This window comes from Equus asinus, chromosome 21, assembly GCF_041296235.1.
Source record: "Equus asinus isolate D_3611 breed Donkey chromosome 21, EquAss-T2T_v2, whole genome shotgun sequence".
Taxonomy (NCBI): Eukaryota; Metazoa; Chordata; class Mammalia; order Perissodactyla; family Equidae; genus Equus; species Equus asinus.
Genome location: NC_091810.1, coordinates 58,605,429 through 58,632,264, shown reverse-complemented (window position 1 = coordinate 58,632,264; position 26,836 = coordinate 58,605,429). Strand labels below are relative to the sequence as shown.

At 39.8% G+C, this 26,836-nt stretch overlaps 1 protein-coding gene across 1 annotated transcript in view; it reads left to right on the top strand.

Annotated features, from left to right (window-relative positions):
- Positions 1–26,836, top strand: part of SLC22A14 (solute carrier family 22 member 14) — a 52,219-nt gene that overhangs the window by 11,839 nt on the left and 13,544 nt on the right. The window contains exons 2-5 of the mRNA XM_070492313.1: positions 22,443–22,958; positions 23,681–23,784; positions 23,993–24,147; positions 25,174–25,342. Coding sequence (XP_070348414.1) covers positions 22,443–22,958; positions 23,681–23,784; positions 23,993–24,147; positions 25,174–25,342 — 944 coding nt within the window. The remainder of the gene's footprint in view (positions 1–22,442; positions 22,959–23,680; positions 23,785–23,992; positions 24,148–25,173; positions 25,343–26,836) is intronic.

Here is a 26,836-nt window from a genome sequence, read left to right as displayed (position 1 = left end):
TTATATTTTCTTAATAATATAAATAGCATCTTTTCTCAATTTCCACGTTTTAAAAAATCTTTTTAGTTTGAAATAATTTTAGAGTTAAAAAAATTGCAAAAATAGTACACAGAATTCCCATCTATCCTTTGCCCAACTTCCCCTAATGTTAGCATCTTACATAACCATAGTACAATTATCTAAACCAGGAAATTAGTGTTGACACAATACTATTAACTAATCTAGAGATCTTACTTGAATTTTGCAAATCATCCCACTAATGTTTTCCTGGTCTGGAATCCAATCTAGGCTCTCTCGCTCCATTTAGCTGGCATGTCGTCTTCATCTCTCCAATCTGGAAAGGTTCCTAACACTTCTTCCTTTACGCTTCGACACTTTCAAAAGTACTAGTCAGTTATTTTGTAGAATGTCCCTAAATTTGTTTGGTATTTTTGCATGATTATATTAATTATGCATTTTTGCACAGTTAGTTATGCATTTTTGGCAAAAATACCTCAGAAGTGATCATGTGCCCTTCTTACTGCATGATATCAAGGGGTACATGATGTCAACATATCCCATTACTGGTCATTTTAACTTCAATCATACAGTTGAAGTGGTGTCTGCCAAGTTTCTTCACTATAAAGTCACTGTCTTTCTCTTTGTAATAGGTAAGCATCTTGTGGGGAGATAACTTGAGACTGTGCAAATATTTGCTTCTCATATTTTCATCCTCTAATTTTAATACTGAACAATGATTCCTGTCTGTAACAATTAACTGACGCGCTTGCCAAGTGGTGATTTTCTGTTTTCATCATTCCTTCTATATTCATTAATGTAGAATTCTATTGTGAATAGCTGTCCTTTTCCCCCCGTTTGTTTATTCAATTACTCATTTATATCAGGTATATTTATTCTATAGATTATAATCTATCACTAACATTATTATTTTGTTGCTAAAATTGTCCCAGACTTGGTCATTAGAGGCTCTTTCTGTTTGGCTCCTGTGCCCTTTTGACATGTTCCATCATTTGGGGGGCATGACCTTACTTTCTGGTACCACAAGACATTTCTCACTCGTCCTGTGCTTTCCCTGCCCCAGCCCTGGAATCAACCATTTCTCCAAAGAACTCTGGTTCTTTTATTTAGAAACCAAGATCTGAGTACTAGGTGTGATCATTTCTACTCAGGGGTTATTGCTTCTAGGCCATCTCAGTGGACAGAGCTAGAAAATATATCTACACACTTACTGCTATCTCCATCTCTATGTCATCGCGAGTTCATATTGCTACCTTTGATTCCAATCGAACACCGTCTTCATTCCAGTCTCCCCCGTCCTTAGTTGTAACTTCTTTTTCTAACAGAGAGAAATGTAGCTGTTATTATTGACAGTACAGTTGCTTATTTGCTTAAATCCAGTACACACATGAAGTAGTTTCAGAATTGCAAATTCATATCCCTGTGAAAAACAAATTCACTAACAAGAGTGCGATATTTTTGTACAATTTTTATCTTCAGCTTTATAATATATAGTCAACATACTGTTTTTCAAATTTCTTAGGATAGTTCTTTTCTTCCCTATTCCCTTCAACGTGGCTATGCTATTTATTGTAATACAGTTAGGTTGACTTGTTACTGTTTTGGTTTCCTCCTCATCCTGATTGAATCCAATTAATTATTTATTGGGGGCCTGGCTGCATGTGAAACATTGCTATGGTTCTAAAAGTCAGAATTATACAAAAGCTACACTCAGAGAAGTATCCCCCCCCAGCCCTTCCTCCCCATTCCATTCCCTCATTCTTTTCACCTGTTCCCACCCACTCACTCTCATAGATAACCAATCTCAGTAGTTTTTGACATATCCTTCCTGTATTTTTTCCCACAAATGAGCATATACCTGTATATTCTCCTATGTCCCTTTTGTTATATGAAGAGTAGCATACTATGGATACTCTTGAGCATATTGCTTTTTTCACTTACCTCTTATGGCCTGAAAATCATTCCATATCAGTTCATACAAATTTTCCTCATTCTTTTTTACAGCTGCATGATATTCCATTATGTGGATGTACCACCACTATTCTCCCGTCCTCCTATAATATGGACATTTAGGTTGTTCCCAACATTTTGTAATACAATCAGTACTGCCGTGAATAATCTTGTGTATATTTATTTTCTTATCGTTGGTCTCTAAGACCACCCCCAGGTTCTGTGATTCACTTGAAGCACTCAGAGACCTCAGAAGTTGATATACTCACAGCTAAAATTTATTACAGCAACAGGATATCAAGCAAGGTCAGTAAAGGGAAAATAGGTATTGGGTGGAGTCTAGAGGATACCAGGCACCAGCTTCCAATAGTACTCTCTCAGTGGAATTACACAGGACGCCCTTACATCTCCAGCAACTCGTGTCAAGTCTTTTCTGCCAGGGAGCCTTCCTTGAGCCTGGGAGTCCAGGGTTTTTACTGGGGCTCTACCTAATGACTTCACAATGAACTGCAGTAACCGAAACTTCACTACCCGACTTCAGCCCTCAAGAAGGAAAGGAAATGTTCGCCATTAGGCACAAACCACCTAGACAGGCTGGTACAGAGTGGTTCTAAGCTCCAAGCATGCAGAACACTCATCAGTTAGTAGCACAGGGCACACTCCACGAGCTCAATTCCCAGAAGCCAGGAAGGAATAACTTCCCAGAAGATATTGCCAAATTGGCCTTCAGAAGGGTTGTACCAGTTCACATTCTCGCCAACAATGTAGGAAAGAGCTTGTTTCCTCACAGCCTCACCAACAAAATGGGTTGTCATAATTTTAATTTCTGTCAATACAACAGTTAAGAAATGTTTCTTAGTATTGTTGTAATTTGCATCTCTCTAATTTCAAGTGAATTTGAACACTGTTCCATTAAATGGTATATTTTTACAAACTTAATTGTTTTGGGTTTACAGACATGTAATTGACTTATATATTCACATTATACCCAGCCAGCTCGCTAAGCTCTCCTATTGTTTCTAATTATTTGTAGAGTCTTTTGAGTTTGGTTTCTTCTTTCCAATCTTTGTGCTTTTTGTTTCTCTTTATCTCATTGCGTTGGCTGGGGCCGCCAGTACAATGCTGAATGGGTGACTGTGGGCATCTTTGTCTTGGAATTTTAAAGGAATAATTCTAATGTTTCCCTCTTAGGATTTTTTTTTGAATGGGTAGGGCATAGATTCTCTTTATTAGATCAAAGAAGTTCCGATTTTTCCATTTTTTTTAAATCACAAATCAGTGTTGAATGTCATCAAATGCATTTTCTGTATTTATAAACATGATCATATGGTTTTTCTCCTTTAATCTATTAAACATGATAAAGATTTGTAGATAGTAAAACAATCTTTGCATTTCGAGGTTAAAATTACCGTGACCATGGTATATTCTTCCTATTTATACACTATCAAATTTGATTTACTAATATCGTATTTAGACTTTTTCCATCTATTTTTATGAATGAAATGCATCTGTAATTTCCTTCCTTTCTGTACTGTAATTTTCTAGTTTTATTATCAAAGTTAGAATGATTTGGGAATGTATCTCTTTTCCTATTCTCTGAAACAATTTGTACAAACTGGAATGATCTGTTCCATAAAAGTTTGGTAGACCTATAAAATGGTTTGGGTCTGGTGTTTTCTTTGTAGAAAGATTCTTAACTTCTGCTTTCATTTCTTTAATCACTATAGAACTTTTAAGGCTTTCTCTTTATTCTTAAGTCTATATTGATTCATTTTGTTTTAGGAATTTAGTTCATCTATGTTTCAAAATCATTAACATAAAGTTGATGTTAGTATTTAGTTAATATTTTTAATCTTCCTGTATCTTTATAATCATTTTTGCATATATAAAAGACTTATTTGTACTTTTTGTCTTTTTCATTTTTTATTTAATTTCACCAGAGGTTTGTTTAACTTACTCATCTGTTCGAAGCAACAATTTTGGGCTTTGTTGATTCTCTTCTTATATTTTTGTTTTCTATTTCCTTTATTTCTGTCTTAACTTTATTGTCTCCCTCCTTTATTTACTTGAATTTATTCTATTCTTTTTCACTTCTTATGATGTATATTTACTTTATTAATTTCAATCTTTCTGATTTTCTATTATAAAGCAGTTAAAGCTATAAATTTCCCATAAAGTACCACTATTTGTACCACCTACAAGTTTTGATATGTTATAGTTTTCGTTATCAGTCATTTATAAATTATTTTTATTGAGTTAATGAGAGGTTACAATCTTGTGAAATTTCAGTTGTACATTAATGTTTGTCAGTCATGTTGTAGGTGCACCACTTCACCCTTTGTGCCCACCCCCCACCCCACCTTTCCCCTGGTATCCACTAAACTGTTCTTAGTCCATAATTTTAAATTCCTATATGAGTGGAGTCATACACAGATTATCCTTCTCTCGCTGGCTTATTTCACTTAATATAATTCCCTCAAGGTCCATCCATGTTATTGCAAATGGAATGATTTTGTTCTGTTTTGCAGCTGAGTAGTATTCCATTGTATATATGTACCACATCTTCTTTATCCATTCGTCTGTTGCTGGGCACTTAGGTTGCTTCCATGTCTTGGCTATTGTAAATAATGCTGCAGTAAACATTGGGGTGCACAGGACTTTTGGGATTGCTGACTTCAAGCTCTTTGGATAGATACCCATTAGTGGGATGGCTGGATCGTATGGTAGTTCTATTTTTAATTTTTTGAGGAATCTCCATACTGTTTTCCATAGTGGCTGCACCAGTTTGCATTCCCACCAGCAGTGTATGAGGGTTCCTTTTTCTCCACAACCTCTCCAACATTTGTTGCTATTAGTTTTAGATATTTTTGTCATTCTAATGGGTGTAAGGTGATATCTTAGTGTAGTTTTGATTTGCATTTCCCTGATGATCAGCGATGATGAGCATCTTTTCATGTGCCTATTGGCCATCAGTATATCTTCTTTGGAGAAATGTCTGTTCATGTCTTCAGTCCATTTTTTGATTGGGTTGTTTGATGTTTTGTTGTTGAGTTGCAAGAGTTCTTTATATATTATGGATATTAAGCCTTTGTCAAATATATCACTTGCAAATATTTTTTCCCAGTTAGTGGGTTGTTTTTTTGTTTCAATCCTGTTTTCATTTGCCTTGAAGAAGCTCTTTAATCTGATGAAGTCCCATTTGTTTATTCTTTCTATTGTTTCCCTTCTCTGAGAAGGCATGGTGTCCGAAAAGATCCTTTTAATACTGATGTCAAAGAGTGTACTGACTACGTTTTCTTCCAGAAGCCTTATGGTTTCAGGTCTCACCTTTAGGTCTTTAATCCATTTTGAGTTTATTTTGGTGAATGGTGAAAAAGAATGGTCAATTTTCATTCTTTTACCTGTGGCTTTCCAGTTTTCCCAGCACCATTTGTTGAAAAGACTTTCTTTTCTCCATTGGATGCCCTCACCTCCTTTGTCAAAGATAAGCTGTCCATAGATGTGTGGTTTTATTTCTGGGCTTTCAATTCTGTTCCATTGATCTTTGCACCTGCTTTTGTACCAGTACCATGCTGTTTTGATTACTGTAGCTTTGTAATATGTTTTGAAGTCAGGGATTGTGATGCCTCCCATTTTGTTCTTTTTTCTCAGGATTGCTTTAGAAATTCGGGGTCTTTTGTTGCCCCATATGAATTTTAGGATTCTTTGTTCTAATTCTGTAAAGAATGTCATTGGGATTCTGATTGGGATGGCGTTGAATCTGTAGATTGCTTTAGGTAGAAAGGACATTTTAACTATGTTTATTCTTCCAATCCATGTACATGGAATGTCTTTCCATCTCCTTATGTTGTCATCCAATTCTCTCAGAAAGGCCTTGTAATTTTCATTATATAGGTCCTTCACTTCCTTAGTTAAATTTACCCCAAGGTATTTTATTCTTTTTGTTGCGATTGTGAATGGTATTGTGTTCTTGAGTTCTTTTTCTGTTGGTTCGTTACTGGAGTACAGAAATGCTACTGATTTATGCAAATTGATTTTATACCCTGCAACTTTGCTGTAGTTGTTGATTACTTCTAACAGTTTTCCAATGGATTCTTTGGGGTTTTCTATATATAAGATCATGTTGTCTGCAAACAGGGAGAGTTTCACTTCTTCCCTCCCTATTTGGATTCCTTTTATTCCTTTTTCTTGCCTGATTGCTCTGGCCAGGACCTCCAGTACTATGTTAAATAAGAGTGGTGATAGAGGGCGTCCTTGTCTCGTTCCTGCTTTCAGGGGGATGGCATTCAGTTTTTGCCCATTGAGTATGATGTTGGCTATGGGTTTGTCGTATATGGCCTTTATTATGTTGAGGTAGTTTCCTTCTATGCCCATTTTGTTCAGAGTTTTTATCATAAATGGCTGTTGGATCTTGTCAAATGCCTTCTCTGCATCTATTGAGATGATCATGTGGTTTTTATTCCTCAGTTTGTTGATGTGGTGTATCACGTTGATTGATTTGCAGATGTTGAACCATCCCTGTGTCCCTGGTATGAATCCCACCTGATCCTGATGTATGATTCTTTTGATGAATTGCTGAATTCTGGTTGCCAAAATTTTGTTTAGAATTTTTGCATCTATGTTCATCAGTGATATTGGCCTGTAGTTCTCTTTTCTCGTGGTGTCCTTATCAGGTTTTGGTATCAGCGTGATGTTGGCCTCATAGAATGTGTTAGGAAGTGTTCCATCTTCCCTAATTTTTTGGAATAGCTTGAAAAGGATAGGTATTAAATCCTCTCTGAAAGTTTGGTAGAATTCCCCAGGAAAGCCATCTGGTCCTGGGGTTTTATTCTTTGGGATGTTTTTGATTGCTGTTTCAATCTCTTTCCTTGTGATTGGTCTGTTCAAATTGTCTGCCTCTTCTTGAGTGAGCTTTGGGAGATTGTAGGAGTCCAAGAATTTATCCATTTCCTCTAGGTTATCCATTCTGTTGGCGTATAGTTTTTTGTAGTATTCTCTCATAATCTGTTGTATTTCTGCAGAGTCTGTTGTTATTTCTCCTCGCTCATTTCTGATTTTGTTTATTTGAGCTTTCTCCCTTTTTTTCTTTGTAAGTCTGGCTAGTGGTTTGTCAGTTATATTTATCTTCTCAAAAAACCAGCTCTTTGTCTCAGTGATCCTTTCTACTGCCTTTTTCGTTTCAATAGTATTTATTTCTGCTCTGATTTTTATTATTTCTCTCCTTCTGCTCACTTTGGGCTTCATTTGTTCTTTTTTCTCTAGTTCAGTTAGGTGTGCTTTAAGGTTGCTCATTTGGGATTTTTCTTGTTTGTTAAGATGTGTCTGTATTGCGATGAATTTTCCTCTTAATACAGCTTTTGCTGTATCCCATATGAGTTGGTATGGCATGCTATCATTTTCATTTGTTTCCAGGTATTTTTTTATTTCTTCTTTAATTTCTTCAATGATCCATTGCTTGTTCAGTAGTGTGTTGTTTAGTCTCCACATCTTTGTGCCTTTCTCAGCTTTTTTCTTGTAATTAATTTCTAGCCTTATAGCACTATGATCTGAGAAGATGCTTGTTATTATTTCCATTTTTTTAAATTTGTAGAGGCTTGCCTTGTTTCCCAACATATGGTCTATCCTAGAGAATGTTCCATGTGCACTTGAGAAGAATGTGTATTCAGCTCTTTCAGGGTGCAGTGATCTATATATGTCTATTAAGTCCAATTGTTTTAGTTTTTCATTTAGCTCCACTATTTCCTTGTTGATTTTCTGTCTGGATGATCTGTGCATTGATGTGAGTGGGGTGTTGAGGTCCCCTGCTATTATTGTGTTGTTTTTAACATCTTCCTTTAGGTCTGTTAATAGTTGCTTTATGAATCTTGGTGCTCCTGTGTTGAGTGCATAGATACTTATAAGCGTTATTTCTTCTTGATGAAGTGTCCCTTTGATCATTATATATTGTCCCTCTGTGTCTCTCTTTACCTGTCTTATTTTGAAATCCACTTGGTCTGATATGAGAATTGCAACACCTGCCTTTTTTTCCTTGCTATTTGCTTGAAGTATTGTCCTCCACCCCTTCACCCTGAGTCTGTGTTTGTCCTTGGGGCTGAGGTGTGTTTCCTGGAGGCCACAAATTGTTGGATCGTGTTCTTTAATCCATTTTGCCACTCTGTGTCTTTTTATTGGAGAGTTCAATCCATTCACATTGAGAGTGATTATTGATGCATGCGGACTTAGTGCTGTTAATCTGTCGCTCATTATCTTGTTTTGCTGCGTTTCTTTTCCTGTTTGCTTTAGACTACCCATTTAATACTGCAATTTCGTATGCTGGGTTTCTTAGATTTTACCTTATTTATGATTTGTGACTCTGTTCTGTACTTTATTTTAGTGTATACCTTGAAGTTTGTATTGAGAATCTCGTGTATAATATAGTCTATTCTCTGGTGGTCTCTTACTTACTTGACCAATACTGATTTAGACCCTTTGCCCTTCCCCTCCTAAATAATTATTTTCATTTTTTATTCCAACTCTTCTTATTAATTGGTAGTCAGAGTGCTAAGATCGTCCTTGTTTTGGTAGTTTCCTTGCCTTTACCCTAATGCTATAATTGAATATTTGCTATCCTGTTCTGGTTCTATCCATCAGTCTCCCTAGTCTGTGGATTGTGTCCCCTTTCTCCCTTTTTTCTTTGTTCAGGTATGAGAGCCTTCTTGAGGATTTCTGGTAATGGAGGGCTTTTACTTACAAATTCCCTTAACTTTTGTTTGTCTGGAAAAGATTTAATTTCTCCCTCATATCTGAAGGAAATTCTTGCTGGATAGAGTATTCTTGGCTGAAGATTTTTATCCTTTAAGGCTTTGAAAATGTCACTCCATTCTCTCCTAGCTTGTAGGGTTTCTGTAGAGAAATCTGCTGACAGTCTGATAGGGGCTCCTTTATAGGTTATTCTCTTTTTTTTCCTTACTTCCCTGAGTATTCTCTCCTTATCATTCCTACTTGCCAACTTTACTACTATGTGCCTTGCAGTAGGTCTTTTTACATTGACAAATCTAGGAGATCTAAAACCCTCCTCTACACACATTTCTCCATTGATCCCTAGATTTGGGAAGTTCTCTTCAATAATTTTATTAAGCACGCTTTCTGCTCCATTTTCCTTTTCCATATTCTCGGGAATTCCTCTGATCCTTATGTTCTTACTCCTCATTGAATCCATTATCTCTCGGAGATTTTCCTCATTTTTTAAAATTCTTAGTTCTCTTTCTTCCTCTGTCTGGTGCCATTCAGCCTGTCTGTCCTTGATTATGCTAATTTTCTCCTCTATGTTGTCTACACGGGCATTCAGGGAATCCGTATTCTGTTTTATCTGGTCCATTGTGTTTTTCATCTCAAGTAATTCTGTTTGATTTTTCTTTATAATTTCAATCTCTTTTGTGAAGTAACTCCAGAACTCGGCTTGTTTCTCTATCTTCCTCTCTACCTCATTGAGTTTTTTTATTATAGCTGCTCTGAACTCATTATCACTTAGTTTACCTAATTCCAAGTCCTCAGGACTTAATTCTATGTTTTATTGTTTTCCTTCTGGTCTGGGGCTTTTATAAATTGCTGGATGGTAGAGGAGCGGTTTTTTCGCATGGTGGTAGAATTCGGTTGCAGTTACAGCCTGTCGCCACTAGATGGGGGTCGAGAGCCACATGTTATGACCTCTCCGCCTTGGGGCAAGATGGCTGCGCCCACTGGCTTTGCCTGGGGGGAGGGGCTGTTACTCACACGTGCCGGTCTGGGTTCAGATCAGTTCTGTTCTCTGGTCTCCCAAGGCCCTTGGTTTATGGGGTCCCCACGGACGGAAGCTTTCCCCCCCATCAGTGGGTTTCCACTGAACCAGGGCAGGAGTCCTGGATGATCCCCGGGTCACGCGGCCCCTCCCCCACTCCTTCCTGACCCACGGCAGAGATCGCAGACTCTAGGGGAGGGAGCGATGTTCTCTCCTACCATTCCAGAGCCTCCGAGGCTGTAAGTAGGGTTTATGATCTCTGCCTTCTTGGTGTTGTAGGTCTCTAATGAGCTGGCATTATGTTTACTCTCTGAAATTCAGTTCTTCCAATCTTTTGTTGTATTTTGGAGGGGAGAGAATCCCAGGTCAGCTCACCCCGCCATTTTGCTCCGCCCCTCCTCCCATTTATAAATATTTTTAAGTTTCCATTATGATCTCTTCTTTGACTTCTGACATTTTTTTAACTTAAAAGATATGAATATTTATGAAAATAAACTTAAAATTATATATATTCCTTGTTCATGGGTTAGAAGACTCCGTATTATTTTTAGGACATCAATTCTTCCCAACTTGACCTATAGATTCAGTACAATCTCAATCAAAAGCACAGCAAGGTGTTTTACAGACATCAGCAAACTGATTCTGAGGTTCACATGGAAAGGCTAAAGACCTAGGATAGCCAACACTATAGTGAAGAAGAGCAGAACTGGAGGACTCACACTACCTGATTCCAAGACTTACTGTAAAGCTACTATAATCAAAATAGCATGGTATTGGCAAAAAAAAAAAAAAACCTACAAAACTTCTAGAAAAAAACAGGAGAAAATCTAGATGACCTTAGGTTTGGCAATGAAGTTTTAGATACAACACCAAAAGCAAAATCTATGAGAGAAAAAAATTGATAAGTTGGACTTTATTAAAATTAAAAACTTCTGCTCTGCAAAAGATGCTGTTAGAACAAAAAGGCAAGCCACAGACTGGAGAAAATGTTTGCAAAACATATATCTCATAAAACACTTGTATCCAAAATATACAAAGAACTCAAAGCTTAACAAGAAAATAAGCATCCCAATTAAAAAAAGAGAAAAAGATCCAGAGAGATAATTCACCAAAGAAGATATACAGATGGCAAATAAGCATGAGAAAAGATGCTCAACATTATTTGTCACTGAGGAATTACAATTTAAAAGAATGGAAAAAAATGAAAGAATGAGATACACTGCATGTCTGTTAGAATGGCTAAAATCCAATAAACTGAAAGTACCGATTGCTAGCAAGGATGCAGAACGACAAGGATTCTCAGTCATTGCTGGTGGGAGTGCAAAATGGCACAGCAACGTTGGAAGACAGTTTGGCAGTTTCTCACAAAGCTAAACATAGCTTTACCATATGATCCAGCATTTGTGTTCCTAGGTATTTACCCAACTGGTTTGAAAACTATGTCTACACAGAAACCTGCACGCAAATGTTTATACCAGCTTTATTCACAATTGCCAAACACTGGAAGCAACCAAAATGTCCTTCAAGAGGTGAACGGATAAACTGTGGTATGTGGATATAGTGGAATATTATTCAGTGATTTTTTTAAAAGATGAGCTATTAAGCCATGAAAAGATGTGAATGACCCTTAAGTGCATATTGCTAAGCGAAAGAAGCCAATATGAAAAGGATATATACTGTATGTTTCCAGCTATATGACATTCGGGAAAAGGCAAGATATACAATAAAAAGATCAGTGTTTGCCAGGTGTTTGAGAGGAGAGAGGAGTGTTCAATAAATAGAGCACAGGAGATTTTTTAGGGTGGTGAAACTTCTGTGGCACTCTAATGTCGGGTACATGCGCCTATGCATTTGTCAAAAACCATAGGACTTTACAGCACAAAGAATGAACCTTAATGTATACAAATTAAAAAATAATAATTTAGGAGATTAGGGGATCCCAGGATGGAATGCAACTGTGATAAGTGAATATAACTGTATTAGAAATATATGAAAAGTACACTGGAATTTTAAATTAAGCTGTTTGATTTCATTGCATTATAGTCAGAAGACAGGTCTACATGGTACCTATTCTTTGAAATTTGTTGAGGCTTACATTATTGCCGAGTAGATGGTAAACTTTCACAAATGCCCCAAGTAGGCTTGAGAAAAATGCATATTCTCTAATTGTTAGATGTAGAATTTTATAAATGGCCATTCCATAAAGGTTGCTAATTGTGTTTGTTGTTCAAATAATCTCTGTCTTTGCTAAATTTCTATAATTTGACCCCCTGAAAAAGAGGCATTGATATTTCTCATTATGTTATTGGAGCTGTCAATTTCTCCTGTTTGTTATACCCATTATTTTGTGTATTTGAAGACATTTATTAGGTTCATATATATTTAAAATTAATATTTTTGGTGTACTGAAACTTTTGTTTTTAGGTGAAGTCTCTATTCCAAATGATGCTTCATCTTTATGTTGTTTGGTAGTAACATAGCTAAATCAGCTTTCTTTTGATTGATGTTTGCCTATTGTAACGTTTTCCAGCCTTTTACTCTCGGTCTTTTCCTGTCTTTACGCTTTGGGTGTGCCATCTTACAGGGTGACCGAGTGGTCACCCAAATCAAGACCCGTATGAGAGGGAAAGGGACACTATGAATCACCACACTAGCACAAAAGACATAAATTGGGTATGTTCTGGGAAAACTGGGAAAGCTCGGCCACCCTATTTAAAAACAGCATATTAATTTTATTTTTCAAAAGCTCAATCCAACCATCTCCTTTAACTAGTGATAATCAATATACTTTGACTCATTTCTCCAATCACAATTATTGCAATCCACTTTTTCTGTGTTTCCTTTGTTTTTTTCTCTTTCCTTGATTTTTTTCTGGATTGAGATTTTGTTTTTGTTTTTCCCATTAGTCTACGTTTTTCCATTACTGTTTTCTGGCTATATAATTGTCCTGGTTATCATTGAAGTTTTATCGTGCAAATGTAACTCTGAAGTCTTGCCTTTCCTCTCCTACACCCCAAACAATAGAAAGGTTCTGGGACACTCTGGCTCTGGTGTCCCCTCCTGACATAGTATTATTGCCCATCATTTGATCTTTTTTTTTTTAACTCCACAATTTGGACAAATTTTTATTATTTAATACAATCCGTATTTGGATTTGCTTACATCTTTACCATTTTGATTGCTCATTATTGCATCTCAGACTGTCCTCCTGAGATAATTTTCCTCCTTCTTATCCTTTACAAGTTTCATTAATCAGGTCTCTTGCACGTATGCTCCCTCAATTTTTGACTATCTATAACTCTTTATTTTACACTAGTTCTTGACAGATAATTTTACTGAGTAGACAATTCTAGGTTGGCTATTATTTTCTATCGACATTTTGAAGGTGTTCTTCACTCTCTTCTGATTTCCTATTGCTTAACCACTTTTGTTTCTTAACAGACGACTGTGGACACTACTCATTTGTTCATGATGTGTCTTCTCTCTAGATGTTTTTGAAGATTTTTTCTTTTGTCGCTGGTGTTCTACGTTTCATTGCAATGTGTCTAGCCATAGCTTTCTTTTTTATTTATCCTGTTTGGGATATACTGTTTCCTGAATTTAAGGATTCATGTTTTTCTAGTTTTAGAAATTTATTGCTTTTATCTCTTTGAATATCTCTTTTCTGTTTCTCATATTGGGCCTCCAACTAGATGCATGTTAAATCTTCTATCTTCCAAGTCTCTTTACATCTCTTTCACATTTCAACTGTATATTCCAGTTTACTTATTCTTTGTGTCGAATCTGTTTAATCCTCCTTGTAGTGTTTGTACCTCAACAACAATTTGTTACCCACAAGTTTTTATTTTTAGAAGTTCAGTGTCTTCCCTTCAAAGGTGTCTACTTTTTGCTGATTCTTGTTGTAAGTTAATCTTTGTAATTACAACTTTTATTTCTTTAAAATGTTTGCATACATGATATTGTTCTGTATTCTCTATCTGACAATTTCAACATCTGCACTCTGAATCTGCTGTTTGTTTTTTCTGTTGACTCAGAATGGCTTGTCTTCTCATGTGTTTGATAATTTTTTATGTTGAGGTCATAATAGTTTATAACATTGTGAAATTTCAGTTGTACATTGTTATTTGTCAGTCACCATATAAATGTGCCCCTTTACCCCTTGTGCCCACCTCCCAACCCCTTTCCCCTGTGGTAACCACTAATCTGTTCTCTTTGTCCATGTGTTTGTTTATCTTCCACATATGAGTGAAAGCATATGGTGTTTGTCTTTCTCTGTCTGGCTTATTTCGCTTAGCATAATTCCCTCAAGGTGCATCCATGTCGTTGTGAATGGGACGATTTCGTGGGTTTTTGATGGCTGAGTAGTATTCCATTGTATATGTATACACCATGTCTTCTTTATCCAATCATCAGTTGATAGGCACTTGGGTTGCTTCAATTTCTTAGCTATTGTGAATAATGCTGCAAAGAACATAGGGGTGCATAAGTCTCTTTGAATTGTTGATTTCAAGTTCTTTGGATAAACACCCAGTCGTGGGATGGCTGGGTCGTATGGTATTTCTATTTTTAATTTTTTGAGAAATCTCCATACTGTTTTCCATAGTGGCTGCACCAGTTTGCATTCCCACCAACAGTGTATGAGCGTTCCCTTTTCTCCAAATCCTCTCCAACATCTGTTATTCTTTGTCTTGGTGATTATAACCATTCTAACAGGTGTAAGGTGATATCTTAGTGTAGTTTTGATTTGCATTTCCCTGATGATTAGTGCTGTTGAACATCTTTTCATGTGCCTATTGGCCATCTGTATATCTCCTTTGGAAAAATGTCTGTTCAGATCCTCTGCCCATGTTTTGATCGGGTTGTTTTGTCAGTGGTGTTGAGTTGTGTGAGTTCTTTGTATGTTTTGGAGGTTAACCCCTTATCAGATATATGATTTGCAAACGTTTTCTCCCAGTTGGCGGGTTGTCTTTTTGTTTTGTTCTTGATTTCCTTTGCCTTGGAGAAGCTCTTTAGTCTGATGAAGTCCCACTTTATTTTTTCTTTTGTTTCCCTTGTCCGAGTAGGCATGGTATTTGAAAAGATCCTCCTAATACCGATGTCGAAGGGTCCTGCCTGTATTTTCTTCAAGGAGTTTTATGGTTTCAAGTCTTACCTTCAAGTCTTTGATCCATTTTGAGTTAATTTTTGTGAATGGTGTAAGATAATGATCTACTTTCAATCTTTTGCATGTTGCTGTCCAGGTTTCCCAACACCATTTATTGAAGAGACTTTCCTTTCTCCATTGTATGTTCTTAGCTCCTTTGTCAAAGATTAGCTGTCCATAGGTGTGTGGGTTTATTTCTGGGCTTTCAATTCTGTCCCGTTGATCTGTGTGTCTGTTTTTGTGCCAGTACCATGCTGTTTTGATTTCTATAGCTTTGTAGTATATTTTGAAGTCAGGGAGTGTGACGCCTCCAGTGTTGTTCTTTTTCCTCAGGATTGCTTTAGCTATTCAGGGTCTTTTGTTGCCCCATACGAATTTTAGGAGTCTTTGCTCTATTTCCGCAAAGAATATCATTGGGATTCTGACTGCGATTGCATTGAATCTGTAAATTGCTTTAGGTATTATGGACATTTTAACTATATTCTTCCAATCCATGTGCATGGAATATCTTGCCATTTCTTTATGTCATCATTGATTTCTTCAATAATGTCTTATAGTTTTCATTGTATGTCTTTCACCTCCTTGGTTAAATTTATTCCTAGATTTATTTTTTTTGTTGCAATTGTAAATGGGATTGTATCCTTGAGTTCTCTTTCTGTCAGTTTATTAGAGTACAGAAATCCACCTGATTTTTGCATGTTTATTTTGTACCCTGCAACTTTGCTGTAGTTGTTGATTATTTCTGATAGTTTTCTGATGAATTATTTACCATTTTCTATATATGGAGTCATGTCATCCACAAATAGAAACAGTTTCACTTCTTCCTTGACAATTTGGATACTTTTTATTTCTTTTTCTTGCCTAATTGTTCTGGCCAAAACCTCTAGTACTATGTTGAATAGGAGTTGTGAGAGTGGGCACCCTTGTCTTGTTCCTGTTCTCGGGGGATGGCGTTCAGTTTTTCCCCATTGAGTATGATGTTGGCTGTGGGTTTGTCATATATGGCCTTTATTATGTTGAGGTAATTTCCTTCTATACCCATTTTGTTGATAGTTTTGATCATAAATGGCTGTTGGATCTTGTCAAATGCTTTCTCTGCATCTATTGAGATGATCATGTGGTTTTTATTCCTCATTTTGTTAATGTGGTGTATCACATTGATTGATTTGCAGATGTTGAACTACCCCTGTGTGCCTCGTGTAAATCCCACTTGATTGTGGTGTATGATCTTAATGTATTGCTGTATTCAGTTTGCCATTATTTTGTTGAGGACTTTTGCATCTATGTTCATCAGAGATATTGGCCTGTAGTTTTCCTTCCTCATTTGGCTTTGGTATCAGGGTGATGTTGGCCTCATGGAATGTGTTAGGAAGTGTTCCACCTTCCTCAGTTTTTTGGAATAGTTTGAGAAGGATAGGTATTAAATCTTTAAGTGTTTGATAGAATTGTCCACAGAAGCCATCTGGTCCTGGATTTTTATTTTGGGGCAGGTTTTTGATTACTGTTTCAATCTCTTTACTTGTGATTGGTCTATTCAGATTCTCTATTTCTTCTTGGTTCAGTTTTGGGAGGTTGTATGAATCTAAGAATTTATCCATTTCTTCTAGATTGTCCAATTTGTTAGCATATAGTTTTTCATAGTATTCTCTTATAATCTTTTGTATTTCTGCGATATCCATTGTAATTTCTCCTCTTCCATTTCTAATTTTATTTATTTGAGATTTCTCTCTTTTCTTCTTAGTGAGTCTGGCTAAGGGTTTGTCAGTTTTCTTCTTTTCTCAAAGAACTAGCTCTTTATTTCATTGATCCTTTCTACTGTTTTCTTTTTGTTTCAATTTCATTTACTTCTGCTCTAATTTTTATTACTTCTCTCCGTCTGCTGACTTCAGGCTTTGTTCTTCTTTTTCTAATTCTGTTAGGTGTAGTTTAAAATTGCTTATTTGAGATTTTTCTTGTTTGTTAAGGCGGGCCTGTATTGTTATGAATTTCCCTCTTAGGACTGCTTGTGCTGCATCCCATATGAGTTGGTAGGGTGTATTTTCACTCTCATTTGTCTCCAGAAATTTTTTTTCAATATTTTATTATGAGCATTTTCAAACACACAGAAAAGTTGAATGTATCATATACCCAGCACCTACATTTTACAATTAACATTTTTCTTTTTTTTAATTAATTTATTTATTTTCAGATGAACATCATATTTCGAATTCTGTGTACATTGCATCTTGTTCACCACCCAAAAACTAATTATAGTCCATCCCCTCACATGTGAGCCTAATCACCCCTTTTGCCCTTCTCCCTCCCCCCTTCCACTATGGTAACCACCAATCCAATCTCCAATGCTATGTGTTTTTTTGGTCATTGTTTTTATCTTCTACTTATGATCGAGATCATATGGTATTTGACTTTCTCCCTCTGACTTATTTCACTCAGCATAATACCTTCAAGGTCCATCCATGTTGTCACAAGTGGCTGGATTTCATCCTTTCTTATGGCTGAGTAGTAGTCCATCGTGTATAAATACCACATCTTCTTTATCCATTCGTCCCTTCTTGGGCACCTAGGTTGCTTCCATGTCTTGGCTATTGTGTATAATGCTGCAATGAACATAGGGGTGCAAGTATCTTTATGCCTTTGTGTCTTCAAGTTCTTTGGATAAATACCCAGCAGCGGGATAGCTGGATCATATGGTAGATCTATCCTTAATTTTCTGAGGATACTGCATACTGCTTTCCATAGTGGTTGCACCAGTTTGCACTCCCACCAGCAGTGAACAAAGGTTCCCTTCTCTCCACATCCTCTCCAAAATTTGTTGTTTCCTGTCTTGTTAATTACAGCCATTCTGACCAGAGTGAGGTGATACCTCATTGTAGTTTTGATTTGCATTTCCCTGATAGCTAATGATGTTGAGCATCTTTTCATATGCCTGTTGGCCATCCATATATCTTCTTTGGAGAAATCTCTGTTCAGATCTTTTGCCCACTTTCTAATTGGATTGTTGGGTTTTTTGTTGTTGAGCTGTATGAGTTCTTTGTATATTTTGGATATTAACCCCTTATCTGATATATGATTTGCAAATATCTTCTCCCAATTGTTAGGTTGTCTTTTCGTTTTGTTGATGGTTTCCTTTGCTGTGCAGAAGCTTTTTAGTTTGATGTAGTCCCATTTGTTCATTTTTTCTTTTGTTTCCCTTGCCCAATCAGACATGGGACTTGATATGCTGCTCAGACTGATGTCAAAGAGTGTACTGCCTATGTTTTCTTCTATAAGTTTCATGGTTTTGGGTCTTACATTCAAGTCTTTAATCCATTTTGAGTTGATTTTTGTGCATGGTGTAAGGGAATGGTCTACTTTCATTCTTTTGCATGTGGCTGTCCAGTTTTCCCAACACCATTTATTGAAGAGACTCTCCTTTCTCCATCTTATGCTCTTGGCTCCCTTGTTGAATATTAGCTGTCCATAAACATGTGGTTCTAGGCTCTCAATTCTGTTCCATTGATCTGTGTGTCTGTTTTTGTGCCAGTACCATGCTGTTTGGTTACTATGGCTTTGTAGTATGTTTTGAAATCAGGGAGTGTGATACCTCCAGCTTTGTTCTTTTTTCTCAGGAATCATTTGGCTATTTGGGGTCTTTTGTTGTTCCATATAAATTTTAGGATTCTTTGTTCTATTTCTGTAAAAAATGTTGTTGGAACTTTGATAGGGATTGCGTTGAATGTCTCCAGAAATTTTTTGATTTCTCCTATAATTTTTTCAAAGATCCATTGGTTGTTCAGTAGCATGTTGTTTAGTCTCGACATATTTGTCACTTTCCCAGCTTCTTTCTTGTAGTTGATCTCTAGTTTCACAGAATTATGGTTGGAAAAGGTGCTTGATATGATTTCAATCTTCTTAAATTTATTGAGGCTTGCTTTGTTTCCCAACATATGGTCTATCCTTAAGAATGTTCCCGGGGCTGGCCCTGTGGCCGAGTGGTTAAGTTCACGCGCTCCACTGCAGGCAGCCCAGTGTTTCGTTAGTTCGAATCCTGGGCGCAGACGTGGCACTGCTCATCAAACCATGCTGAGGCAGCATCCCACATGCCACAACTAGAAGCACCCACAACAAAGAATATACAGCTATGTACCAGGGGGCTTTGGGGAGAAAAAGGAAAAAGAAAAAAGAATGTTCCATGTGCAATTGAGAAGAATGTGTATTCTTCTGGTTCTGGACAGAGTGTTCTCTATATATCTATTAAGTCCATCTAGAGTTTTTTTGTTAAAATCCACTATTTCCTTGTTGACTTTCTGTCTGGATGACCTCTCCATTGATGTAAGTGGGGTGTTAAGCTCCCCTACTATTATTATGTTATTGTTAATATCTCCTTTTAGGTTTGTTAATAGTTGCTTTATGTACTTAGGTGCTCCTGTGTTAGGTGCATATATATTTATAAGTGTTACGTCATCTTGGTGGAGTGTCCCTTTTATCACTATATACTGCTCCTCTTTGTTTCTCATTATCTGTTTTGTCTTGAAATCTACTTTGTCTGATACAAGTAGAGCAACACTTGCTTTCTCGTTTGCCATTAGCTTGGAGTATCATCTTCCATCCCTTCACTCTGAGCCTGTGTTTGTCTTTAGAGCTGAGATGTGTTTCCTGGAGGCAGCATATTGTTATTCTTGTTTTTTAATGCAGGCCACCACTCTGTGTCTTTTGATAGGAGAATTCAATCCATTTACATTGAGGTGGTTATTGATGTGCGAGGGTTTAATGCTGCCATTTCATCACTCATTTTCTGGTTCTTCTTCATTTCCCTTTTTTCTTGTCCCATGTATTTCAGACTACCAATTCAGCTTGATAGTTCTCTATGATGGTTTTCTTAGTTTTCTCTTTATTTATCATTTATGTCTCTGTTCTGATGATTTGTTTAGTGGTTACCATGAGGTTTGTATAAAAAATCTCATAGATGAGATAGTCCATTTTCTGATAGCCTCTTATTTCCTTTGACTAAGCCAATTCCATCCCTTTGCCCTTCCCCTTCTAAGTTATTATTGTCACAACTTATTCCATCTTGTATTGTGGTTTGTGCTTGAAATGATGAGATTATATTTGTTTTTGATGTTTTCCTCCCCTTTATCCTTAATGTTATAATTAAGTGTTTGCTAATCTGTTGTGATAAAGAGCTGCAATTTTCTGATTTTGTCTACCTATTTATCTCCCTTCTCAAAGCTTTGTAACTCCTTTCTTTTCCTCCTTGAGCATTTCTCATGGGGATGGGGTCTTTTGGTGATGAGCTCCATTAGCTTTTGTTTATCTAGGAAAGTTTTTATTTCTCCACCATATCTGAAGGATATTTTCACTGGATAGACTATTCTTGGCTGAAAGTTTTTGTCTTTCAGAATTTTGGATATATCAAAATTCCACTCTCTCCTAGACTATAAGGTTTCTGCTGAGAAATCTGCTGAATGCCTGATAGGAGTTCCTTTGTAAGTTATTTTATTCTGCTTTGCTACCCTTAATATTTTTCTTTGTCGTTGACTTTTGCCAGCTTTACTACTATATGCCTCAGAGAAGGTCTTTTTACATTGATACAATTAGGAGTTATGATAGCTTCTTTCTCTTGTATTTCCAGCTCCTTCCCCAGGTTTGGGAAGTTCTCAGCTGTTACCTGTTTGAACAAGCTTTCTGCTCCATTCTCCTCCTCTTCTTCCTCTGGAATACCTAGAATCCTTATTTTGTATTTCCTAATTGAGTTGGATGCTTCTCAGAGAATTTCTTCATGTCTTTTTAGTCTTAGTTCTCTCTCCTTCTCCATCTGAAGCATTTCTATATTTCTGTCCTCCAGACTGCTGATTCTCTCCTCCATAATATCAGCTCTATTGTGGAGGGAGTGCGATTTTTCTTTATCCCATCTATTGTGTTTTTTCACCTCCAACATCTCTGATTGGTTTTTCTTTATAGTTTCAATCTCTTTTGTAAATAAGTTCCTGATTTCACTGAACTATCTGTATTTTCTTGTAACCCATTGATTTTTTTTTATGACAGCTACTTTGAATTCTCTGTCATTTAGATTATAAACTTCTGTGCCTTCAGGATTTATTTCTGGGTGCTTGTCATTTCCCTTCTGGTCTGGAGTATTAATATATCTTTTCATACTGTTTGATGGCATAGATTTGTGCATCTGCTTTGTGATAGTATTGGTCACAGCTTCCACCTTCTGCCACTGGGTGGAGGTCAAGAGCCATGTATTCTGAGCCCGCTGTGATCTGTGGCTTGCTTGCTCACAGCTGCTGCTTTTCTGTTGCATGCGCGGGTGCTCTGGCTGACCCACTGAGCTGGTGTGCCAGGTGGGGAGGGGCACTTCCTTTTGCCTGCAAAATCCCTAGGGTGTTCTCACTCTGCCCTTGCTATCTGCCCTCTTGGGGTACTAGCTTAATGGAGACATCCCTGAAATAGCTTAGCCCAACCTCTGTGTGGGGCTTTCCCACAGGCTGTGAGGGAACTTGGAGAGTGAAGGTATTCCTGTGGAGCACTACCCCTCTCCCCCTCCTCTCAGAGCCGCATGTGGTCCTGCACCCTGGATTGCTGCCATTCAGGAGGGAAAGGAGATCCCCTTACCTCCTTCAACTTCCTCCAGGGTGTCCAGCACCTCCACCTTCAGAGGTATAGCTGCCTGGGTCTCTCAGATGTCTTCTGTTCTGTGTGAATGTCCTCTGTTGGTATATGAATGTCCTTTTCATTGTATCTTTGGGGGAGAGTCTGGGGGAAGAGCGCACTCCATGATGCTGATGTCACTCCTCGTGTTTGATGATTTTTGTTTTGAGCTCTTTGCTTGATCTGAATCTGTGGGAGTCTTGCAGGCTTCACTTGGAGAAATTTTCCTTCAGAGAAGGCTTGCTTCTGCTTCTGCTAATAGCCAAGGACCTCTTCAGCCTTGTCAATTCTTTCAATTTTAAGCTTAATTTCCCCTTCTTGCAGCTGTTCCAAGGTGATATCTTTACAGTCAATATTGCTACCTTACTCCTCACCCTTACTTGCCTTTCCAGTTTGCCTCTATGCTGCTGTATGTCACCTCACCCTTTTCTTGGCCCACTCCCCCAGGCCTGGCTTCAACCTCCATGGTGAAGCCTTCCAGCCACCCACCTTGGCTTCAGTTCCTGGCCATTCCCAATCCAGGTATGTTTTTGGCTTTTGTTTGTTTGTTTTGAAGGAATGGCCCCTGGAGACCTCTTCTACCTTTTGCAAGACTGGTGGTGCCTCACTGTGTGTGTCAACAAAGTTTCAGTTATGGAGATGTTGTAGGAGAGAGAGCCCCTCAGAACTTAGTCATCCATGACAACACAAGCATAGCATTCTCTAAAACTCTGCAAAATCTTAAGTCTACTAAAAATCCCAGATGGGTGGGCCAATGGGGGACAAATTATGTTAACTAAGAACCTTCAGAAGCAAAAGAGGAAACTACACAGAACATCAAGTTTGGAATGCAAATTGTGCCAAGCCAGAGAGGCCAATTTCTGGTCAGTGGCTCTCAGGCCAGACTCTGATATCTATGAAGTGGTGTCAATAGAGATTGAGCTGCATCCTTTCTTTGAACAGATGGCAAGGGAAAACAACTTCAAGGTAGAGCTCCAAACTCAGCCTTCTTCCAAGATCTTGAACCAGCATGAGACAGCACCACGTCACAATTCCTGGTCTCTGAACATGCTGTTACGCAGATTGAGAGCCACAGAAGGCAAGAAGGATGACAAGTTTTCCAACATCCTGGATGCAGTGGGGGAATTTGGTACATTCCAGCGGAGGCTGGTGGCCCTCACCTTCATCCCCAATGTCCTGTCGGCCGTATTCATGTTTGCTGACCTCTTCATGTTCACAGCCCAGAAGCCCTATTGCAATGCCAGCTGGATACTGGCAGTGGGCCCCAACCTGTCAGAGGCTGAGCAGTTGAATCTGACCCTGCCCCGAGCACCCAATGGCAGTTTCCTTACATGCCTCATGTACTTGCCTGTGGCCTGGGATCTGGCTTCTATAATCCAATATGGCCTCAACCACACAGAGTCATGCCATGATGGGTGGATCTATCCTGAGACCAAGCAGCGATCACTGATCAATGAGGTGAGCCTTGTCCTGAGTTTTCTGTAGCTACCCTGTAGGCCCAGAGATTTGTCCTCACCTTCACTGAACAATTGGGGAAACTGAGGCTCATGGAGGGGAAGCAATTGGCCCAAGGTCACCCTGCAGAGGCAGGGCCAGGGCAGAAACAGGATTCCTGCTGCCCAGCACTGGCCTCACCTGTCTTAGCCAGGAAGCTACAGTGGATTTAAGGATGGGGCAGATGTCAGATGGCAGGGTGGCCATCTGTCCAGGGAGTTGCTTCTTCAGTGGTGGCTCTGCCCTCAGAACTCATAGAAGACAGGGAATTGGGGGAAGACGCAGCTTTGAACAGGTACCTCTCTTACAGGGTTTCTCAGCCTAAGCTGCAACCCGGGCCCTTCACAGCTCAGACTTACCCAATTTGAATCTCTAGGCTGGGGCCCAGCATCTGTATTTGGGAAAGGTCTTCAGTGATTCCGGCCTTTGTTCAGTTATCTGTCCACCTATTCTCCATCTTGGCCTGTGCCTCTGGTCCCTCTCTCCAGGCCTAACTCCCAGTCTGCCAGATACAAGATGGGGGGCAGAGGTAACAGAGTTGAGACATGCTGCACACACAGTTATCTTCCTCTGTCCCAGGTCCTTTCTGCCTAAAGGCCCACCAGGGAGGGGAGGCTCAGTCTCTGGACCCAGAAGGCTGACCCTGGGTAGAGGCCTGTGGCCAATCCCTGCATGTAACCCTCCAGTTTGACTTGGTGTGTGGCAAAGAAACAAGCACAGAAACCGTGCAGACCATGTTCATGGCGGGCCTCCTAATAGGATCTCTCATCTTTGGCTTCATAAGTGACAGGTGAGTCTCCCGGAGTTCCCTCTGGTCCCTGTGACTCCCCTGCCTCCTCCTCATGGGCAGTGAGAGCTCAAGAGTCTCAAGCTGAGGGAGGCAAGGGGAGGGGCATTCTGGAGACCCGTGGACGGCTCAGGACCTGACCTGGGGGTGTCGGATGGGCGCAGCCATGGCAGGCCTTGCGCTTGGTGCAGCCTCCCATCAATGCCTGCAGGCTGGGCCGATACCCCACCATCCTGCTGTCACTGCTGGGGCTGATCGTCTTCGGCTTCGGGACAGCTTTTGTCAACAGCTTTCATCAGTATCTGTTCTTCCGATTCGCCGTGTCCCAGGCGTTGGTGGGCTACTCCATCAGCAGCACGTCTTTAGGTGAGGCCAGGCCGAGTCAGTGTGGGGCTGGTAGGGATGGGGCTGGTGCATCCCCCATTGGAGCCTGCAGAACAGAGAGAATTCCAGCCCAATTGGGCAGGCAGTGGAGGAAGGAGCTTCCACACCTGGCTACTTGGAGATGCCGGAGAGTCTGTGCCCAGACTGCCCTTCTGCTTTCATCCTCTATCCTAGCCCCCTTGTCCTCTGCACATTCCTGTCTCATATCCCTTGCATACCCCTGATGTGGCTTACATTTATTGAGCCCTTAAGAAGGACCAGGGATGCTGCTAAGCCCTTTATATGTATCATCTCACTTTATCATGACAACACTCTATTCAGTAGGTAGTATCCTATCATTCCTTTAGCTGAGGATGATACTGGAGCCTCAGGAAGTTAACCAACTTGCTCAGAGTCACACAGCAGCTAAGCAAAGGAGCTGTGATTTCACCCCAGGCCTGTGTGATGCGAAAGCTCCAAGCGCCCACACACTCATTCAGCCTTACAGCTGCCTTCACTTGGTGTGCTCAGGGTTCCCTGGCAGGAAACCTCTTCTCATTGGGAGCCTGCCAGAGTGGAGCCCGAGGAAACTGGGTCCTCCCCAGAACCCTAGGCCCAGGCGGCCAAAGCACTGATGCACTAAGAGCAAAGACAAAGACTTTGATTCCTTGCCTTACCATGTCTCAGGCTATGTGTGAGGTGCTGTGCCCAGAGCCAGGCCTTATCCATGAGAGGCATGTGGTCAGGCAGGAGGTGTTCAGAGGGAACAGCCAGGTTGAGAAGGGACTGGAGGCTATACATGTGATTGGGAGGTCAGGCAAGAGGTCTAGGGTGTGCCCTGGGGGCACAGAGGCACTCTGGCTTTGAAGGGCTGTCTCTGGACCTAGGGTAGATCATGAGTAGGCCAAAGAACTTTTGCCAGGTCTGAACCATCCCAAGCAGGGCTGGGGCATCTCAAAAGGCTGAGTGCAGGGGTAGCCTTGGGAACCCTGAGCTGACCATGATTTTGTCCTCTCGGCCTCTGCACAGCCACTGAGTGGCTAGTGGGTGACCACCGGGCCCATGCCATCATCCTGGAACACTGCTTTTTCACTGTGGGCGTCATGTTCCTGACCGGGCTTGCCTACAGCCTTCCCCACTGGCGGATGCTGTTTCTGTTGGGCGGGGCACCTGTATTCTCCTTCATCTTCTATATCTGGTGAGCAAACGAGTACAGGGCATCACAGGGATGGGTCTGATGGGCTGGAGATTGAGGGGTATGGGGGGTCCTTGAAGGGCTTGAGTGGGTAGAATTTTCCCTGGGAGAAAGTGCATATGGATGAGATGAGAAACAGCCAAGGGCAGAGCCTCTGGAACCCCAGCATTAACCCCCCTCAGAGGAGACCCTCAAAGAGACGTCAGAGAGGTGGTCAGAAAACCAGAAGGGAAAGTCTCGAAAGGCAAGAGTTCAAGGACAAGGGTATGGTCAGGGTTGAAGGCAAGAAAGGCAAGGCCAGGGAAGGGTCTGCTGGCCTTGGTGACCTTGAGGTGGCTTCAGTGGAGTGGCAGGAGCTTGAGGAGTGAGGAGGGGCTGAAAAATGGAGTCATCCAGAAGATGATCCTTTCAGTGTTGGGCTGAGGTGGGCAGGGGAAAGTGATGCCATGTATGGGCAGCGAAGATGGAGTCAGGGAAGGGTATCTGATGTTTGTAATTGTAGGGGAGTCACAGACAGGAACCTGAGAGATTGAAGCTATGAAGGGACAATTGATGGAGCAAAACTTGGAGGAGTAAGGAGGAGGGACTGGGAACAATAGCGAGATGGCACTGCTAATTGTGGGCAGGTGACAAAAGGAGAGGAAGAGAAGAGAAGGCAGATGAGGGGGAGAGGAAGAGAGCTGAAATCACCTTGTTACAGGTTAGGCAATTCTGTGGGAAGAAATGACTATATTTACTCTTGACATTACCACATTTAATCTTTACAACCTTAAAGGGTGGGTGTGAGTCTAATGTCATGGGGGCTGCAGGGGTTGGGGAGGGGGAGAACTGAAGCTTCAAAGGGTTGAAATAACTTGCCCAAGGTCACACAGCTAAAGAGTGGGACATCTGGGATTTGACTCAGCCTGGCTGCTTTCTAATCCCCTGCACCATATACAATATGGATTGTCAGAGGTGGGTTACCAGTTCAGAGGGAGGACATCTAGGTGATTTGGAGACCTTCCAAATGCTGCAGAAGCTGGAGGCCAGCTTTGATGGCCATTGAGATACCCAAGTGAGTGTGGGGACCCAGCTGATACCAGGTGGCATGACTCTGTCATGTAGCTGGCAAATAGCGTTTCATGACTTGACCTTAGAACATTTTTTAAAAATGTTATTAATGCAGTAGATGCATGTGGTTAAAAATTGAGTAGTACAACATGTTTGTGTTGAAAAATAAGTCACCAATTTCAGGTCCCCTCAACCCCAGTTCCTTTCTCAGAAGCCATCATCACACTGAACTCTTTTAGCTCTTTCTCCCAATAGTTATCCACATAGTTCTATGTACACTGAGTAGACAGCTTACTGAATGGGGTCTATTTTTCTTCAGCCACTGGATTCAGACATATCCTGTCAACTGTTCCTTCCCTGACACTTGACAATATCTTGAGCAGGTTCCATCTCCTTCCAGGCATCCTTAGTTGTAAGAAAAAGTCTCATTTTGATAATTAAGACTGA